General features: G+C 46.3%; 1 protein-coding gene across 4 annotated transcripts in view; it reads left to right on the forward strand.

Annotated features, from left to right (window-relative positions):
• The window catches only part of MGA (MAX dimerization protein MGA), a 782199-nt gene that overhangs the window by 348946 nt on the left and 411279 nt on the right, over nucleotides 1-21974 (forward strand). For all 4 annotated transcript variants that reach the window (XM_069208766.1, XM_069208765.1, XM_069208763.1 and 1 more), the window contains exon 10: nucleotides 6385-6584. In XM_069208766.1, the coding sequence (XP_069064867.1) occupies nucleotides 6385-6584 (200 nt within the window). The remainder of the gene's footprint in view (nucleotides 1-6384; nucleotides 6585-21974) is intronic.

Below are 21974 nucleotides of genomic sequence, written 5' to 3' on the forward strand. Positions count from 1 at the left end.
AGAAGAAGGACTGCCCAGCTGAAAACCCCTGCAGAGGAAGACCAGAAGACAACAACTGCCTTGGCTCCAGAAACTCACCGGCCTGTCTCCTGCCTTCCAAAGAACTCTGCTCCAGCGACGCCTTCCGAAGGGACCAGCGACCTCTGAATCCTCTGAGGACTGCCCTGCTTCGACGACGACAAGAAACTCCCGAGGACAGCGGACCTGCTCCAAAAAGACTGCAACTTTGTTTCAAGAAGTAGCTTTAAAGAACCCTGCAATCTCCTCGCAAGAAGCGTGAGACTTGCAACACTGCACCCGGCGACCCCGACTCGGCTGGTGGAGAACCAACACCTCAGGGAGGACCCCCGGACTACTCTACGACTGTGAGTACCAAAACCTGTCCCCCCTGAGCCCCCACAGCGCCGCCTGCAGAGGGAATCCCGAGGCTTCCCCTGACCGCGACTCTCTGAAACCTAAGTCCCGACGCCTGGAAAAGACCCTGCACCCGCAGCCCCCAGGACCTGAAGGACCGGACTTTCACTGCAGAAGTGACCCCCAGGAGTCCCTCTCCCTTGCCCAAGTGGAGGTTTCCCAGAGGAAGCCCCCCCTTGCCTGCCTGCAGCGCTGAAGAGATCCCTTGATCTCTCATTGACTTACATTGCGAACCCGATGCTTGTTCTAACACTGCACCCGGCCGCCCCCGCGCCGCTGAGGGTGAAATTTCTGTGTGGGCTTGTGTCCCCCCCCGGTGCCCTACAAAACCCCCCTGGTCTGCCCTCCGAAGACGCGGGTACTTACCTGCAAGCAGACCGGAACCGGGGCACCCCCTTCTCTCCATTGAAGCCTATGCGTTTTGGGCACCACTTTGAACTCTGCACCTGACCGGCCCTGAGCTGCTGGTGTGGTGACTTTGGGGTTGCTCTGAACCCCCAACGGTGGGCTACCTTGGACCAAGAACTGAACCCTGTAAGTGTCGTACTTACCTGGTAAAACTAACAAAAACTTACCTCCCCCAGGAACTGTGAAAATTGCACTGTGTCCACTTTTGAAGTAGCTATTTGTGAATAACTTGAAAAGTATACATGCAATTGAAATGATTCAAAGTTCCTAATGTACTTACCTGCAATACCTTTCAAACAAGATATTACATGTTAAATTTGAACCTGTGGTTCTTAAAATAAACTAAGAAAAGATATTTTTCTATACAAAACCTATTGGCTGGATTTGTCTCTGAGTGTGTGTACCTCATTTATTGTCTATGTGTATGTACAACAAATGCTTAACACTACTCCTTGGATAAGCCTACTGCTCGACCACACTACCACAAAATAGAGCATTAGTATTATCTATTTTTACCACTATTTTACCTCTAAGGGGAACCCTTGGACTCTGTGCATGCTATTCCTTACTTTGAAATAGCACATACAGAGCCAACTTCCTACATCCACCTTCACCGCCACGCCAATAGAACACCGCCCACCGAATCACGTCCTGTGATTCGGCGTGGCAGTGTTCTGTTGGCGGTGTGGTCAGTGGAGCAGCCCCCATGGCTCCCCTCCCAGAGGATCGACGGAACAGGTAAGTCGATCGTCCGTTAGGGGTGCGGGGTGGGGGTGGGGGGGGTGTTGTGTGTTGTGTGGGTGCATGGGGGTGTGCATTTGTGTATGTTGAGGGGGTGTGTGAGTGCGTGTATGCTTGCGGGGGTGTTGCGTGTTTTGGGAATGGGTGCGTGTATGTCTGTGGGTATGTCTGTATGGATGTGTGCGTGTATGTTTGTATGTGGGTGTGCGTGTCTGACTGTGTGGATGTAGGCATGTATGTCCGTGTGCGTGTGTGTGTTGGTGGTGTCTGCGTGCGTGTTGTGTGTGTGTGAGTTCTGTGATGTTGGGGGTCGGGTGGGGAGGGGGCCCTGCCACCTTTGGGGGGTGGCAGGGGTGGTGGGGGGTGTAGGGGAGGGAGTCGGGGTGGGGCGTGGATAAAGATCCCTATCAGTGCCAGGGAAGGAATTCCCTGGCACTGATAGTGCTTACCGCCATGGATTTCATTGCGGTTCCAACTGCAGGAAATCCACGGCGGTAAGCCGGGTCAAAATACCGCCGGTCTCCAGCCCGGCGGGCGGAACGGAGAACTGGCGGATGACCATGGCAGTAACCGCCATGGTCATAATACAAAAAAAAAGACCGCCAGCCTGTTGGCGGTCTTACCGCCGCTTCTCCGCCTTCCGCCAGGGTCCTAATGACCCCCATAATCTTTGTGTAATAGACTTAATTTTCCTTCTTAAAATCTTTTTGCACAAGCACTTTTTTCTTGAGTACCCCTTTATGGTTTTTTTTTTTGGAGCAACAATATATGTATAGGAAGCGCCTATGTTTGGTGTTTTTTCAAAATATACAAAAAATTGATATATTCAGTATGTCTTTTGTGTGCGTTGATATAATTGACAATAATATGAAAATTCTTTCCCATGTTGTTAGAAAGAGTATTAATTCCCATCCCTAACTGTTGATTGGTGGTTTTGGAAAGAAGTGTATTTGGGATACTTTGAGTTATTCGTACTTTATCCATTGATTTTTCCGATTGGACCATTGTTGTTAAGGACCCTAAGCTTCAAGCATAAAGTTTAGCTCTACATGAAATGAATTCAAAACTCCCCCCACTGGCCCCCATCCTCCACCACACCCAGTAACATGTCTTTTTATAATGTTTTGTACAGTAGAAACGCACAAATTCGTATCATGACATTACATAAATGGGCTGTACTAAAATGTTACTTTCCATACCAATCAGACTAATAGTATGTGTAACACACTAACCCTTACCTAGAACTAATTGATTATGACTGGTTATATGGCTACACAATTTAGTTGTAGTGAGGAAAGAAGCATAAAATGAAATGTTGCACAATGAGATGCTTCTATTCATTCATAAGAAAGGACAGTGCTTCCTTTGCTTTAGTGATTAGACAACGATGGAAGCACTTTGTAAATCTTTGACCGACAAAGTCCTTCAGTAGAAGTCAAAGCTAGTGCTCCTACTGATGTTTTACAGCCATGACGCAGGCTTCCTCTGAGCCCTTACTGTACAATTTGACACCTTAATGTGCACCTGGTGACGCTGATTTGTTTGTCACAACATCCTACTTTAGAGAGTCTGATTGTCTGGACTTCCACCAGAAAGGTGACATCACCCCACCCCAAATATTCTAGACAACCCTCCCGTACAGGGAGTCAAAAAGAATTGAGGCATTGGGGAAACAAATGTTCTTGTCAGCCAGCTTAGCCTTAAGGTCGTTCGGTGCCATTTGCTTACTTGGACAATATATGCACGCCCTCCAGAACATGGTCAGTGAGAGTTTGCTGGAGGCCATTGAGGAGTTTAGGGCCTACTTGACTCAAACCATTCAGGATGTAGTCAGATAAGTCATTCAGTCTGACCTGAATTCCATTGATTGCTTGGGGTGAGCATTCAGCACTGGTGCGCTAATACCAAATATAGGTGAGATCTGTGGGGACATGCTGGCATCACTTTGAAGGATCGCGCCTGTTTTGTGAGAAAGCTTTAAGAAGAGCCAGGCAATGGAGCGTTCTATTATATGTCAGATTAATTGTGGTATGTAATAGAATGTACTAATGCATTTTATGTGTATTGATGCACTCTATACAGAATATTGACAAACATAGATATAACACAATTTAATAAATGCATGAAAAATATAGTTTAGTCAGAAATCAATTGTCTGATTAAATCTAGGCCTCAAGCACTACAGGTTTAGTGAGAAAGTGTGTTATCTGTTTTTTCTTTCTCAGCAAGGAGTTGCAGTGGGCACCATTGAGGATTATTTGTCTACCTTTCAGTCTTTTTGCTATTACTAGACCAGCCTTCCTTGTTTAAATCACCTGTTTTCTTATGGTTTGTTAGAGATTTTCCCTCCCAAATAGCTTTTGATGTCACATTGTGACTTTAATTTGGTCTTCACTTTTCTCCTGTGTACTCCCTTATAGCTGATGCACAGCTGTTAGTTGATTCACTCTGAAGACTGTCTTCTTCTATCACTTCCATTTGCAGTATGAGTGAGCTCTAGCCCTGCCTACGTTTGTTTTTTCCAGATAAACTGGCCCTGATTTCCAGGGCAGCCTTCTTTATGAACGTTGTGACTTCTCTACACATTGGGCAGAACATCACCCTCCCAATTGTATTTGCTCCGCCTCGCCCTCAAAGGAGGAGGGACCTCATTGATTTTACCCCAGATGAGCTTTAAGCTTTTACTTCTATTGTACCAGGGACCATCATGTGGGAAATCAACTTTTTGTGGGGTTCCCTGGGGCAAAGAAATGGAAGGCAGTGCAGAAACAGTAAATAGTCCTTTGTATTAAGAGCTGTTAGACATTTTCTAAAAGAAAACCCTCCTTAAGAAATGAGAGTCCATTCCACCAGGTGTCAAAGCTGCTTTCACTGCTTTGGCGCTCAGGGTGCCTGTCCCTGATATCTATCCAACTGCCGCATGGGCATTGTTGCACATATTCGCAGAGCACTGCTACCTGGACAACCGGGTCTGACTGGAACAGCATTTCGCCTGTTTGGGGTGAGCCACTCCATAGACCCTCCACTAGAGAAGATTCTGGTTTCGTATCTATTCTAAAATTGAGGAATCTGCGGTTACACTCATCTGTCAGAAAAACATATTACCTGCCTTTATAATGCTTTTTCTGGTGCATCGTCTAACTGCAGATTTCCTAACCTCCCTCCTGCTTCTTTGCTTTGTAGAGTGGTTTCTCTTTTACCATTTAAAAAGGTCCCTAATTAGAGATCTGCATGAAGGTACTTCCAATTGTTTTCTACTCTGCATCCAAGGGCGTGAAGGGAGCCAAGAAAGAAACTGATGACGTGCAGGGATGAAGCTCGTATGTAGCTCTTCTTTGTCATATCGGATTGAAAAGCGGAGCTACACAGTGCCAACCATGGGTGCATAGTAGCACTGCTGTGGGAGATTCTGGATCCAGTCTGGCACCTGTGAATATTCTAAAGGTGAGCAATTCGTGGTTAGAAAGACTATCCACTAAAGAGAGTGTAAATAATTTGTTCTTCTGGGTCATCCCTCTTCAGGACACAAACTGATGCTGAAATACATCCTATCAAGTTGGGTTGAATTTTTAAAGACCGTCATATTTGAGGACAATACTATATTATATCAATACCCACAACAGTGGCAACCTTGTTAGCAACAAATGCCACCTAAAGGTAGTAATGGCTAGTATCTGTCTGCTGTAGTAGGGAAAAACCCTTCTCAGTCAAGCAATAATGCTCTCACTTCCTCTGCTTTTTGTGCCACTGTGGTGAGGTTGTGGGGTGTGCCCATATCACTAGTCATCGCTCACTGGCACCACTAGTGTGCTATGCTAAATAGCTATGCCTTACATTTCAAGATGCCTGACTGACTTTCCACTAAGGAGGCAGCCCAGTTCAAGCAAAAACAAAGACTCTTCTGCTAAAATAGGCAAACCCGCAGTTACATTGAAACTTTAAAGAGACTCTTTCTCGATCAAGAGACTGCAGACATATGGATAAAACTGTTAGCATTCCATTACACCGATCTCCAGTTAAATCAGGGGAATTGGCTTTACTCCGTCATTCAGCAAAATTCCTCTTGATACATTTCCATTCACAGAAAACTTAAGAACGTTTCTGTGTTTGGTGAAAGGAAAATGCCACCATCAATACTATGTTTTGCCTTTTGAATTCATATAGGCTTCATTCAGTTTGTAACAACGGAACATGGTGGTGTGTGCAGCTCACCTGAGAAAGAAAAATATGTGATATTCCTGTATATTGATGATTGATTAAACCTATTTATTTCAAGAAGTCAGAAACTGGCACAATGGAGAAGGGCGATCTACTTGCTTGTAGTTGTAATTCCCCATTGTGGTAATTGTTATAAACATACCACCCTCCTCAGAAAATCATTTATAGTGATCAAAATGTACAGAAACAGCTGCTGGTGTAGGGGATGATGGAATAAGGGAGATGCTATCTCCCTCAAAGATGCAGTGCCGAGTTTCAGCTCCACAGACCTGCTGCCTCTTTATTTCTGTTCCCTCATGTTCTTTATTTTTTTCTCCTTTTAATAAGTTAACTTAAAACAGTTCAAAATGATGTAGACCAATTGTAATTTTGAATTATTCAGAATTGTTAAAAAGAAGTATCAGATGAATTTCAGCAGTAGCTTTCAGATAGTCTGTAATGGATTACTCCATATAGAAACGCCTATTAAGAGATAACATTTTTTATAATGAAAAGCTGAGGCATCACAATATTGCATAATCAATCTAACAATCGTTCTTTCTACTTGTAAGAAAATGTCAAGTGTACTTTGTGGTGTCATCAGCCTGTCTCTTTTCCCTATAGCGATATGTGACACCGAGCCTGAGGAGCCTGTCAGAAAATGTTTTTCAATTTGGGAAAAAGGAGAAAATGATGAAGATCCAGAACCGATTTACATTCCAAAACCATCTGTCAATGAACATGCACACTCTGGTGCACTAGAATACACATCATCTAGCAGAAGTAAACCTGGACGTATTTACACCCCAAAACCGAATCCTGTGGTAAGAAAAAAAGAATGATTATTTTTGTTCATTAAGGAGTTCACCAGTGTTCAGTTAACACTATGTTTAGAAACTGTGGTAATGGCTTCTGTAAGCCACCAGGCTGTTTGTATGTAGTTATAGAAATACTCCTTAGTCGTTTTCAAAAACCTCCTCTCTATTGTTATTACAATAGTTCACTTTTCACATCTTCACCTGGTCTGTCTAATTTTCTGTTTACTGTGAGGATGCCACTAATAACTATTAATATATAGGTGGACTACTTATAGGTTGCTTCCAAATTGAATGCAAGCAGAGTTCATACAAATTAACTATTATGTGGTTGATTATACATAGCATTGCATGTCATAACAGCTAGCACTTGGATGGGCAAACCTCTATTTCTTATGGTGTTTAGTGTACAATGAGTAAAAGTGCAAAGGAGACCAAAAACCGGCATTGCAGAAGCAAGGAAAACACAGGAGAAGGGAATCGCCATGATTTATGAGGGACAACGCCTCAAATTGGTCATGGTGGTCCTCCTCTCCCTCCGTAGTGGTAACTAATAGAATATAACACTCTGCTTGTCTGCAGGTATGATTGATATCAAGGCCTTGTATTTAGGTGCATTTGTTTTAGAAGAAGTTATTTAATCAAAGACAGGATGCAAGGGTTTAAGTTTGTGCATTAAGGGAAAATCAAATTTAAGAAGCCGCATGATTATTACTGTTTTCTGTGTAAAGTATTTTTAACATGCAACCTATGTGAAGCAGCTTTCTGGTGAAACAGACAGAAGAGAGTCCCGAAGTCATCTTCTCTGAAGGCTTTGACATTGAAGATGAAGTCTAGTTCCTCTAGCCATAGCGCAACATGCCCAGGCCTTGAGCCAAAGACCAGATTGACTCCATGATACCACAAGGTCAGACTCAAGCAACAAAATGGCCATCGACAGAGACAACGCATAGCTCCTGTAGAAGTCAGTCATCGAGCCTGACATAGACTAAACCTTCAGGTTTTGCTCCTCTGACCTAGATGCCTTGGCCTCAGAGGACCAGCTCAACACCTGTAAAGATCCAGTGCAAAGGCACTGTGCTGCGCTTCAACGCCGCCAAGCCTAAATTGCTACCTACAATTCCTTCACATCCTGTATCTCAGCCGGCTCTGAAGCACCCCTTGAAGTCTGACACCACCGAGGGGTCGATGTTAGAGAAGATATCAGAAGTTCAGGACTCAAAGTAAAAACTTTCATCTGCCAGGACACAGGCAAAATTCTAGCCAAATTTCTGTCTCTAAGACTCATCTGGATTCTAAAAAAAATGCCACCTGAACTTCAAGAATTCGACCCTACCAGGGCACCATCTCCCACAAGGGGCAGAAATTCTGCGATTAACCCTATTGTGTTCCCACTGTTAAAACCCACATCTGCTTAGTTTAGTTTAGTTTAATGGATTGGTAGAGCGCATGGCTACCCAGAGGCTTCCCAGCGCTAAGGAGGAAAATCAGACTCCACCAAGATCTATGCTGTGAACAAGAATGTCTTCAGCGTCTTCCGAAATGGAAATTCCAATTTTTCCTGCTGGAGATCCAGAGAGAGCGAATTCCAGAGATACGCAGCTTTAACTAAGAAAGAACTGTCTCCCCAAGTTACTTTATTAAAACGAGTGTAGGAAGTTGGCTCTGTATTTACTATTTCAAAGTAAGATATAGTGTGCACAGAGTCCAAGGGTTCCCCTTAGAGGTAAGTTATGTGCAAAATTTGATAATTCTTCTAATGCTCTACTTTGTGGTAGTGTGGTCGAGCAGTAGGCTTATCAGAGGGTAGTGTTAAGCATTTGTTGTATACACACAAGCAATAAATGAGGAACACACACTCAAAGACTTAACTCCAGGCCAAATGTTTTTATATAGAAAAATATATGTTCGATGGCATCTGTCGCTGTAGATACACATGTTCTGCATAGCTCGCCATCTGGTGTTGGGTCGGAGTGTTACAAGTTGTTTTTCTTCGAAGAAGTCTTTCGAGTCACGGGACCGAGTGACTCCTCCTTCTGTCTCCATTGCGCATGGGCGTCGACTCCATCTTCGATTGTTTTCTTTCCGCCATCGGGTTCGGACGTGTTCCTGTCGCTCCGAGTTTCGGAACGGAAAGTTAGTTAATATTGGAAGATTTTCGTCGGTATTGTTGCGTTCGGGATCGGCGTAGTTAGAGTCAACACCGCATCGAAGATCGACGCGCTCCGGTGCCCTTCGGGGTAGTTTTCGATCCCCCGTCGGGGCCTGGTCGGCCCGACCGCGTGTCGAACAACGTCGATGGAACGGACCCCGTTCCGTTTTTGTCCCAAATGCCACAACAAATACCCGTATACAGACCAACATTTGGTCTGTAACCTGTGCCTGTCGCCTGAGCACAGTGAAGAGACTTGCGAGGCCTGTCGTGCGTTCCGGTCCCGAAAGACACTCCGTGACCGTCGAGCCAGGAGACTTCAGATGGCGTCCACGCCAACAGCGCACCGAGAGTTCGAGGAACAAGAGGAAGAAGAAACCTTTTCGATCCACGAATCGGACTCCGAGGAATTCGACGATCAAAGAACCGTGAGTAAGACGTCGAAAACAACACAGAAGAAAAGTGACAAGGCCCAGGGGACGCCACTGCCACCAGGCCATGGCTCCACCCATAAATTCGGTGACCGACCATCGGCACCGAAAAAGGCCAAAACAGTGCCTAGATCGTCCGACTCCGGTCGAGACACCGGCACGCAGCCTTCTCGGGATCGAGAAAGTGTTGGAGAAAAGCAACGACACCGAGATAGCGGTGTAGAAGCGGCTCGATGCCGAGACAGCGGCACCGACGAAGATCGACGCTGAGAGGTTTCGACGCCAAAAAAGAAAAAAGGCACCTCGGAGCCGAAAAGAGATACAGACAGGGTTTCGGTGCCGAAACAACCCGTAACCGACCCAGGTCCAGGCTCTTATACAGAGGAACAATCACTGTCCTCTCAGATGCGAAAGCATAGGTTTGAGGAAGAGCTGCAATCCACCGAAGTGGACCATACGCAAAAACGTATTTTCATACAGCAGGGAACGGGAAGAATAAGCACCCTTCCCCCTATTAGGAGAAAAAGGAGACTGGAGTTTCAAACAGACCAGGCGCCACAAACAAAAATGGTGAAAAAGGTGACTCCGCCACCCTCTCCTCAACCTGTAATTAACGTCTCACCAGCGCAAACTCCGTCACATTCCCCGGCTCACACCACCATGAGCCAAGGTGACCAGGATCAAGACGCTTGGGACTTATATGACGCCCCAGTGTCGGACAACAGTCCGGAGGCATATCCAACAAAGCCCTCACCACCAGAAGACAGCTCAGCATACTCTCAAGTGGTGGCTAGAGCAGCACAATTCCACAATGTAAACCTCCACTCAGAACAAGTCGAGGATGACTTTTTATTCAACACCCTCTCCTCCACCCACAGCTCCTACCAAAGCCTGCCTATGCTGCCAGGTATGCTTCGGCACGCAAAGGAAATCTTCAAGGAGCCGGTCAAAAGTAGGGCAATAACGCCAAGGGTGGAAAAGAAGTATAAGGCACCTCCTACAGACCCTGTTTTCATCACCACACAGCTGCCACCAGATTCCGTCGTAGTAGGAGCAGCTCGGAAAAGAGCCAACTCCCACACATCTGGGGATGCACCACCCCCAGATAAAGAGAGCCGCAAGTTCGATGCAGCTGGGAAAAGAGTCGCAGTACAAGCTGCAAACCAGTGGCGCATCGCTAACTCTCAAGCACTACTTGCGCGCTATGACAGAGCCCATTGGGATGAGATGCAACACCTCATCGAGCATCTTCCCAAGGAACTACAAAAGAGGGCAAAGCAGGTGGTTGAGGAAGGGCAGAACATATCAAATAACCAGATACGATCTTCTATGGACGAAGCAGACACAGCTGCAAGAACAATTAATACATCTGTGTCCATTAGAAGGCACGCATGGCTAAGAACGTCTGGGTTCAAACCAGAGATACAGCAGGCAGTGCTCAATATGCCATTCAACGAAAAACAACTGTTCGGACCAGAAGTGGACACGGCAATCGAAAAACTTAAAAAAGACACTGACACTGCTAAAGCCATGGGCGCACTCTACTCCCCGCAGAGCAGAGGAACCTACAGCACCTTCCGCAAGACACCCTTTAGAGGGGGGTTTCGGGGTCAGGCCACACAAGCCAGCACCTCGCAGGCAACACCGTCCAGCTACCAGGGACAGTACAGGGGAGGCTCTCGGGGCCAATACAGAGGAGGGCAATTCCCTAGGAATAGAGGAAAATTTCAAAGCCCCAAAACCCCTACAACCAAGCAGTGACTCAGATGTCACTCACCCCCTCCACACAACACCAGTGGGGGGAAGAATAGGTCATTATTACAAAGCATGGGAGGAAATAACTACAGACACTTGGGTCTTAGCAATTATCCAACATGGTTATTGCATAGAATTCCTACAATTCCCTCCAAACATACCACCAAAAGCACAGAATTTATCAAAACAACATTCCGAACTTCTGGAAATAGAAGTTCAAGCACTATTGCAAAAGAATGCAATCGAATTAGTACCAAACACACAAACAAACACAGGAGTCTATTCACTGTACTTCTTAATACCAAAAAAGGACAAAACACTGACACCAATCCTAGACCTCAGAATACTAAACGCCTACATCAAATCAGACCACTTTCACATGGTCACGCTACAAGAAGTGTTACCATTGCTAAAACTACAGGACTACATGACAACCTTAGACCTCAAAGACGCGTATTTCCATATACCAATACATCCGTCGCACAGGAAATACCTACGGTTCGTATTCAAAGGAATACATTACCAATTCAAAGTATTGCCTTTTGGTTTAACAACCGCACCAAGAGTCTTTACAAAATGTCTAGCAGTAGTGGCTGCACACATCAGAAGGCAGCAAATACATGTATTCCCGTATCTAGACGACTGGCTAATCAAAACCAATTCACTAACAAAGTGCTTACAACACACAAATCAAATCATACAAACCCTCTACAAACTAGGTTTCACCGTCAACTTTGCAAAATCCAACATTTTGCCGTGCAAAGTACAACAATACCTGGGAGCCATAATAGACACAACAAAAGGAGTAGCCACTCCAAGTCCACAAAGAATTCAAAATTTCAACAAGATCATACAACGCATGTATCCAACACAAACAATACAAGCAAAGATGATATTACAACTCCTAGGCATGATGTCTTCCTGCATAGCCATTGTCCCGAACGCAAGACTACACATGAGACCCTTACAACAGTGCCTAGCATCACAATGGTCACAAGCACAGGGTCACCTTCTAGATCTGGTGTTAATAGACCGCCAAACTTACCTCTCGCTTCTATGGTGGAACAGTATAAATTTAAACAAAGGGCGGCCATTCCAAGACCCAGTGCCACAATGCGTAATAACAACAGATGCTTCCATGACAGGGTGGGGAGCACACCTCGATCAACACAGCATACAAGGACAATGGAACGTACATCAAACAAAACTGCATATAAATCACCTAGAAATGCTAGCAGTTTTTCAAGTATTAAGGGCTTTCCAACCAATTCTAACTCACAAATACATTCTTGTCAAAACAGACAACATGAAAACAATGTATTATCTAAACAAACAGGGGGGGACACACTCAACGCAGTTGAGCCTTCTAGCACAGAAGATATGGCGATGGGCAATTCACAACCACATTCGCCTAATAGCACAGTTTATTCCAGGGATCCAGAATCAACTTGCAGACAATCTCTCTCGAGATCACCAACAGGTCCACGAATGGGAAATTCACCCCCAAATTCTAAACACTTACTTCAGACTCTGGGGAACACCTCAAATAGACTTGTTTGCAACAAGAGAGAACGCAAAATGCCAAAACTTCGCATCCAGATACCCACACAGGCAGTCCCAAGGCAATGCCCTATGGATGAACTGGTCAGGGATATTTGCCTACGCTTTTCCTCCTCTCCCTCTCCTTCCTTATCTGGTAAACAAATTGAGTCAAAACAAACTCAAACTCATTTTAATAGCACCAACTTGGGCAAGGCAACCCTGGTACACAACACTGCTAGACCTATCAGTAGTACCCCACATCAAATTGCCCAACAGGCCGGATCTGTTAACACAACACAACCAACAGATCAGACATCCAGATCCAGTATCGCTGAATCTAGCAATCTGGCTCCTGAAATCCTAGAATTCGGACACTTACAACTTACCCAAGAATGTATGGACGTCATAAAGCAAGCCAGAAGGCCGTCCACTAGGCACTGCTATGCAAGTAAATGGAAGAGGTTTGTCTGCTACTGCCATCATAATCAGATCCAACCTTTACACGCAACTCCAAAGGACGTAGTGGGTTACTTGCTTCACTTACAAAAATCTAACCTAGCCTTCTCTTCCATTAAAATACACCTTGCGGCAATATCTGCATACCTGCAGACTACCTATTCAACTTCCCTATATAGGATACCAGTCATTAAAGCATTCATGGAAGGCCTTAAAAGAATTATACCACCAAGAACACCACCTGTTCCTTCATGGAACTTAAATGTTGTCTTAACAAGACTCATGGGTCCACCTTTTGAACCCATGCACTCTTGCGAAATACAGTTCCTAACCTGGAAGGTTGCATTTCTCATCGCCATTACATCTCTAAGAAGAGTAAGCGAAATTCAGGCGTTTACAATACAAGAACCTTTTATACAACTACACAAAAATAAAGTCGTCCTAAGGACTAATCCTAAATTTTTACCAAAGGTTGTTTCACCATTCCACCTAAATCAAACAGTGGAACTACCAGTGTTCTTCCCACAGCCAGATTCCGTAGCTGAGAGGGCACTACATACATTAGATGTCAAAAGAGCATTAATGTACTACATTGACAGAACGAAAAACATCAGAAAGACTAAACAACTATTTATTGCATTCCAAAAACCTCATGCAGGGAACCCAATATCAAAACAAGGTATAGCCAGATGGATAGTTAAATGCATCCAAATCTGCTACCTTAAAGCAAAACGACAACTGCCCATTACACCAAGGGCACACTCAACCAGAAAAAAAGGTGCTACCATGGCCTTTCTAGGAAACATCCCAATGCAAGAAATATGTAAGGCAGCCACATGGTCTACGCCACACACGTTCACCAAGCACTACTGTGTAGACGTGTTATCCGCACAGCAAGCCACAGTAGGTCAAGCCGTGTTAAGAACCTTATTTCAAACTACTTCCACTCCTACAGGCTGAGCCACCGCTTTTGGGGAGATAACTGCTTACTAGTCTATGCACAACATGTGTATCTACAGCGACAGATGCCATCGAACTGAAAATGTCACTTACCCAGTGTACATCTGTTCGTGGCATTAGTCGCTGGAGATTCACATGTGCCCACCCACCTCCCCGGGAGCCTGTAGCAGTTTGGAAGTTAGCTTCAACTTTGTACATTTGTATATATATTATTTTAACCTTTAATAGGTACATACTTAGTCACTCCATTGCATGGGCACTATTACTACAACACAACTCCTACCTCACCCTCTGCGGGGAAAACAATCGAAGATGGAGTCGACGCCTATGCGCAATGGAGACAGAAGGAGGAGTCACTCGGTCCCGTGACTCGAAAGACTTCTTCGAAGAAAAACAACCTGTAACACTCCGACCCAACACCAGATGGCGAGCTATGCAGAACATGTGAATCTCCAGCGACTGATGCCACGAACAGATGTACACTGGGTAAGTGACATTTTCATTTCTTAGTTTATTTTAAGAACCACAGGTTCAAGATTTGGAGTAAACACTTTAAATGCAAGGTACTTCACTTAGGTACTTTAGGAACTTTGAATAAAAGCAATATCATATACAGTCTTTCTAAAAATGGCAATAAGCTATTTTTAAAGTGGACACTGTGCAAAAATCAACAGTTCCTGGGGGAGGTAAGTAAAGGTTAGGTTGTGAGGTAAGTAAAACACTTACAAGTCTCAGTCCTGGGGAATAGGCAGCCCACCGTTGGGGGTTCAAGGCAACCTCAAAGTTACCACACCAGCAGCTCAGGGCTGGTCAGGTGCAGAGTTCAAAAAGGTGCCCAAAACACATAGGTGCCTATGGAGAACAGGGGTGCTCCGGTTCCAGTCTGCCAGCAGGTAAGTACCTGCGTCTTCGGGGTGGGGCAGACCAGGGGGTTTGTAGAGCACGGGGGGACACAAGTAGGCACACAAAACACACCCTCAGCGGCACAGGGGCGGCCGGGTGCAGTGTGCAAAGCAGGCGTCGAATTTAGTATTGATTTAAATGGAGGGACCCGGGGATCACTCTAGCGGTGCAGGCAGGCACAGGGGGGGCTTCTCGGGACAGCCACTACCTGGGAGAGGCAGAGGGTCGCCTGGGGATCAGTCCTGCACTGAAGTTCGGTTCCTTCAGGTCCTTGTGGCTGCGTCGGGTGCAGTGTTGGTTCCAGGCATCGGGTCCCTTGTTACTGGCAGTCGCGGTCAGGGGGAGCCTCTGGATTCTCTCTGCAGGCGTCGCTGTGGGGGTTCAGGGGGCTCGTCTCTGGCTACTCGCGGGCTCGCAGTCACCGGGGAGTCCTCTCTGTGGTGTTTGTTCACTGGATCTCGAGCTGGGGGCGTCTGGTGCAGAGGGTGAACTCTCACGCTTCCGGCAGGAAACGTGCAGTCTTTGGAAGTTGCTTCTTTGTTGCAAAGAAGTATCTGGTTCTGAGCAGGGCCGCTTCTCACTGGAGTTTCTTGGTCCTTTAGTCCAGGGCAGTCCTCTGAGGTTTCAGAGGACGCTGGTCCCTGTCGGATGCGTCGCTGGTTTTCGAAGTTGGAGGCAGGCCAGTAGGGCTGGGGCCAAGGCAGTTTGCGTCGTCCGTCTTCCCTGCAGGCTTGTAGGTCAGCAGTCCTTCTTGTTTCTTCAGGTTGCAGAAATCTAGTGTTCGATGGCATCTGTCGCTGTAGATACACATGTTGTGCATAGCCCGCCATCTGGTGTTGGGTCGGAGTGTTACAAGTTGTTTTTCTTCGAAGAAGTCTTTCGAGTCACGGGACCGAGTGACTCCTCCTTTTGTCTCCATTGCGCATGGGCGTCGACTCCATCTTCGATTGTTTTCTTTCCGCCATCGGGTTCGGACGTGTTCCTGTCGCTCCGAGTTTCGGAACGGAAAGTTAGCTAACTATCGGAAGATTACATCGGCTTAGATAGAATCGACACCGCATCGAAGTTTGAAGAGCTCCGGTGCCCTTCGGGGTAGCTTTCGATCCCCCGTCGGGGCCTGGTCGGCCCGACCGCGTGTCAGACAACGCAGTTGGAACGGACCCCGTTTCGTTTCTGTCCCAAATGCCACAACAAATACCCGTATTCAGACCAACATTTGGTCTGTAACCTGTGCCTGTCGCCTGAGCACAGTGAAGAGACTTGCGAGGCCTGTCGTGCGTTCCGGTCCCGAAAGACACTCCGTGACCGTCGAGCCAGAAGACTTCAGATGGCGTCCACGCTGACAGCACACCGAGAGTTCGAGGAACAAGAGGAGGAAGAAGCCTTCTCGATCCACGAATCGGACTCCGAGGAATTCGACGATCAAAGAACTGTGAGTAAGACGTCGAAGGCAACATACAAGAAAAGTGACAAGGCCCAGGGGACGCCACTGCCACCAGGCCATGGCTCGACCCATAAATTCGGTGACCGACCGTCGGCACCGAAAAAGGCCGAAACAGTGCCGAGATCGTCCGACTCCGGTCGAGACACCGGCACGCAGCCTGCTCGGGACCGAGACAGTGCTGCTGAAAAGGATCGACGCCGAGATAGCGGTGCCGAAACGGCTCGACGCCGAGACAGTGGCACCGAGGAAGATCGACGCCGAGAGGTTTCGACTCCAAAAAAGAAAAAAGTCACCTCGGAGCCGAAAAAGAGTACAGACAGGGTTTCGGTGCCAAAACGAGCCGCAACCGACCCAGTTACCGGTTCCTATTCAGAGGAGCAATCACTGTCCTCTCAGATGCGAAAGCATAGATTTGAGGAAGTGTTGCAATCCACCGAAGTGGAGCATACGCAGAAACGTATTTTCATACAGGAAGGAACAGGGAAAATAAGCACCCTTCCCCCAATTAGGAGAAAAAGGAGACTGGAGTTTCAAACAGACCAAGCACCACAAACAAAAATGGTGAAAAAGTTAACTCCGCCACCCTCTCCTCCACCTGTAACTAACGTTTCACCAGCACAAACTCCATCACATTTCCCGGCTCACACCACCGCGAGCCAAGGTGACCAGGACCAAGACGCTTGGGACTTATACGACGCCCCAGTCCAGAGGCGTATCCCACAAAGCCCTCACCACCAGAAGACAGCACGGCTTATTCACAAGTGGTGGCTAGAGCGGCAGAGTTCCACAACGTAAACCTCCACTCAGAACCAGTCGAGGATGACTTCTTATTCAACACCCTCTCCTCCACCCACAGCTCCTACCAAAGCTTGCCTATGCTCCCAGGAATGCTTCGGCACGCAAAGGAAATCTTCAAGGAGCCGGTCAAGAGTAGGGCAATAACACCAAGGGTGGAAAAGAAATATAAAGCGCCTCCCACAGACCCTGTTTTCATCACCACACAGCTGCCACCAGATTCCGTCGTAGTAGGAGCAGCTCGCAAGAGAGCCAACACCCACACATCTGGGGATGCACCACCCCCAGATAAAGAGAGCCGCAAGTTCGATGCAGCCGGAAAGAGAGTCGCAGTACAGGCTGCAAACCAGTGGCGCATCGCTAACTCCCAAGCACTACTTGCGCGCTATGACAGAGCCCATTGGGACGAGATGCAACACCTCATTGAGCATCTACCCAAGGAACTGCAAAAGAGGGCGAAGCAGGTGGTTGAGGAAGGACAGAACATATCTAATAATCAGATACGCTCCTCTATGGACGCAGCGGACACAGCTGCGAGAACAATTAACACATCTGTGACTATAAGAAGGCACGCATGGCTACGAACGTCTGGTTTTAAACCAGAGATACAGCAGGCAGTGCTCAATATGCCATTCAATAAAAAACAACTGTTCGGACCAGAGGTGGACACGGCAATTGAGAAACTGAGAAAGGACACTGACACTGCTAAAGCCATGGGCGCACTCTACTCCCCGCAGAGCAGAGGCACTTACAGCACCTTCCTCAAGACAACCTTTAGAGGGGGGTTTCGGGGTCAGGCCACACAAGCCAGCACCTCACAGACAACACCGTCCAGCTACCAGGGACAGTACCAGAGGGGAGGCTTTCGGGGCCAATACAGAGGACAATTCCCTAGGAATAGGGGAAAATTTCAAAGCCCCAAAACCCCTACAACCAAGCAGTGACTCACATGTCACTCATCCCCTCCACACAACACCAGTGGGGGGAAGAATAGGTCAGTATTACCAAGCATGGGAGGAAATAACTACAGACACTTGGGTCTTAGCAATTACCCAACATGGTTATTGCATAGAATTTCTACAAATCCCTCCAAACATACCACCAAAAGCACAGAATTGATCAAAACAACATTCAGACCTTCTGGAAACAAAAGTTCAAGCATTATTGCAAAAGAACGCAATAGAACTAGTACCAGAAACACAAATAAACACAGGAGTATTTCACTGTACTTCCTAATACCAAAAAAGGACAAAACACTGAGACCAATCCTAGACCTCAGAACACTAAACACCTACATCAAATCAGAACACTTTCACATGGTCACGCTACAAGAGGTGTTACCATTGCTAAAGCAACAGGACTACATGACAACCTTAGATCTCAAAGACGCGTATTTCCACATACCAATACATCAGTCGCACAGGAAATACCTCAGGTTTGTATTCAAAGGAATACATTACCAATTCAAAGTATTGCCGTTTGGTTTAACAACCGCGCCAAGAGTCTTTACAAAATGTCTAGCAGTAGTGGCTGCACACATCAGAAGGCAGCAAATACACGTATTCCCGTATCTAGACGACTGGCTAATCAAGACCAACTCACTGACAAGGTGCTCACACCACACAAATCAGGTCATACAAAACCTCTACAAACTCGGTTTCACCATCAACTATGCAAAATCACACATTCTGCTGTGCAAAGTACAACAATACCTAGGAGCCATAATAGACACAACAAAAGGATTAGCCACTCCAAGTCCACAGAGAATTCAAAATTTCAACAAGATCATACAACGCATGTACCCAACACAGAGAATACAAGCAAAAATGATATTACAACTCCTAGGCATGATGTCCTCATGCATAGCCATTGTCCCGAACGCAAGACTGCACATGAGGCCCTTACAACAGTGCCTAGCATCGCAATGGTCACAAGCACAGGGGTCACCTTCTAGATCTAGTGTTGATAGACCGCCAAACATACCTCTCGCTTCTATGGTGGAACAGTATAAATTTAAACAAAGGGCGGCCTTTCCAAGACCCAGTGCCACAATACGTAATAACGACAGATGCTTCCATGACGGGGTGGGGAGCACACCTTGATCAACACAGCATACAAGGACAATGGGACGTACATCAAACAAAACTGCACATAAATCACCTGGAACTGCTAGCAGTTTTTCAAGCACTAAAAGTATTCCAACCAATCATAACTCACAAGTACATTCTTGTCAAAACAGACAACATGACAACAATGTATTATCTAAACAAACAGGGGGGACACACTCACCGCAGCTGAGCCTTCTAGCACAAAAGATATGGCGCTGGGCAATTCACAACCACGTTCGCCTAATAGCACAGTTTATTCCAGGGATCCAGAATCAACTTGCAGACAATCTCTCTCGAGATCACCAACAGGTCCACGAATGGGAAATTCACCCCCAAATTCTAAACACTTACTTCAAACTTTGGGGAACACCTCAAATAGACTTATTTGCAACAAAGGAGAACGCAAAATGCCAAAACTTCGCATCCAGATACCCACACAGGCAGTCTCAAGGCAATGCCCTATGGATGAACTGGTCAGGGATATTTGCGTACGCTTTTCCCCCTCTCCCTCTCCTTCCATATCTAGTAAACAAATTGAGTCAAAACAAACTCAAACTCATACTGATAGCACCAACATGGGCAAGGCAACCTTGGTACACAACACTGCTAGACCTATTAGTAGTACCCCACGTCAAGTTGCCCAACAGGCCAGATCTGTTAACACAACACAAACAACAGATCAGGCATCCAAACCCAGCATCGCTGAATCTAGCAATCTGGCTCCTGAAATCCTAGAATTCGGACACTTAAACCTCACACAAGAATGTATGGAAGTCATAAAGCAAGCTAGAAGACCATCCACTAGACACTGCTATGCAAGCAAATGGAAAAGGTTTGTTTGCTACTGCCATCAGAATCAAATTCAACCATTACACGCATCTCCAAAGGATGTAGTGGGCTACTTACTACACTTACAAAAATCGAACCTGGCCTTCTCTTCCATTAAAATACACCTCGCAGCAATATCTGCATACCTGCAGATTACCCATTCAACTTCACTATTTAGGATACCTGTCATTAAAGCGTTTATGGAAGGCCTCAAAATAATTATACCACCAAGGACACCACCCGTTCCTTCATGGAACCTCAACATCGTCTTAACAAGACTCATGGGTCCACCCTTTGAACCTATGCATTCTTGCGAAATACAATTCCTAACCTGGAAAGTTGCATTTCTCATCGCCATCACATCTCTATGAAGAGTAAGTGAAATTCAGGCGTTTACAATACAAGAACCTTTTATCCAACTACACAAAAATAAGGTAGTCCTAAGGACTAATCCTAAATTTTTACCGAAGGTTATTTCACCATTCCACCTAAATCAAACGGTAGAACTACCAGTATTCTTCCCACAGCCAGATTCCGTAGCTGAGAGGGCACTACATACATTAGATGTCAAAAGAGCATTAATGTACTACATTGACAGAACAAAGAACAGCAGAAAAACTAAGCAGCTATTTATTGCATTCCAAAAACCTCATGCAGGAAACCCAATATCAAAACAAGGTATAGCCAGATGGATAGTTAAGTGCATCCAAATCTGCTACCTTAAAGCAAAACGACAGCTGCCCATTACACCAAAGGCACACTCAACCAGAAAGAAAGGTGCCACCATGGCCTTTCTAGGAAATATTCCAATGCACGAAATATGTAAGGCAGCCACATGGTCTACGCCTCACACGTTCACCAAGCACTACTGTGTAGACGTGCTATCCGCACAACAAGCCACAGTAGGTCAAGCTGTGTTAAGAACCTTATTTCAAACTACTTCCACTCCTACAGGCTGAGCCACCGCTTTTGGGGAGATAACTGCTTACTAGTCTATGCACAACATGTGTATCTACAGCGACAGATGCCATCGAACTGAAAATGTCACTTACCCAGTGTACATCTGTTCGTGGCATCAGTCGCTGAAGATTCACATGTGCCCACCCGCCTCCCCGGGAGCCTGTAGCAGTTCGGAAGTTAGCTTAAGCTTTGTACATTTGTAAATATATTATTTAAACCTTAAATAGGTACATACTTAGTCACTCCATTGCATGGGCACTATTACTACAACACAACTCCTACCTCACCCTCTGCGGGGAAAACAATCGAAGATGGAGTCGACGTCCATGCGCAATGGAGACAAAAGGAGGAGTCACTCGGTCCCGTGACTCGAAAGACTTCTTCGAAGAAAAACAACTTGTAACACTCCGACCCAACACCAGATGGCGGGCTATGCACAACATGTGAATCTTCAGCGACTGATGCCACGAACAGATGTACACTGGGTAAGTGACATTTTCATTCCTAGGTTCTGGGGTGCCCCTAAATACTGAGTTTAGGGGTGTGTTTGGGTCTGGGAGGGCAGTAGGCAATGGCTACTGTCCTTGAGGGTGGCTACACCCTCTTTGTGCCTCCTCCCTGTGGGGAGGGGAGCACATCCCTAATCCTATTGGGAGAATCCTCCAAACTCAAGATGGAGGATTTCTAAAGGCAGAGGACACCTCAGCTCAGGACACCTTAGGGGCTGTCCTGACTGGTGGGTGACTCCTCCTTGTTTTTCTCATTATCTCCTCCAGCCTTGCCGCCAAAAGTGGGGGCAGTGGCCGGAGGGGCGTGCATCTCCACTAGCTGGGATGCCCTGGGGCTCCTTTGAGGCTCACCACCTGGTGTTACAGTTCCTGCAGGGGGAGGTGAGAAGCACCTCTACCCAGTACAGGCTTTGTTCCTGGCCACAGAGTGACAAAGGCACTCTCCCCATGTGGCCAGCAACATGTCTGGTGTGTGGCAGGCTGGCAGAAACTGGTCAGCCTACACTAGAAGTCGGATTGGTATTCAGGGGGCATCTCTAAGATGCCCTCTGGGAGT

The sequence above is a fragment of the Pleurodeles waltl genome, chromosome 9 (genome assembly GCF_031143425.1).
Source record: "Pleurodeles waltl isolate 20211129_DDA chromosome 9, aPleWal1.hap1.20221129, whole genome shotgun sequence".
NCBI classification, from domain to species: domain Eukaryota; kingdom Metazoa; phylum Chordata; class Amphibia; order Caudata; family Salamandridae; genus Pleurodeles; species Pleurodeles waltl.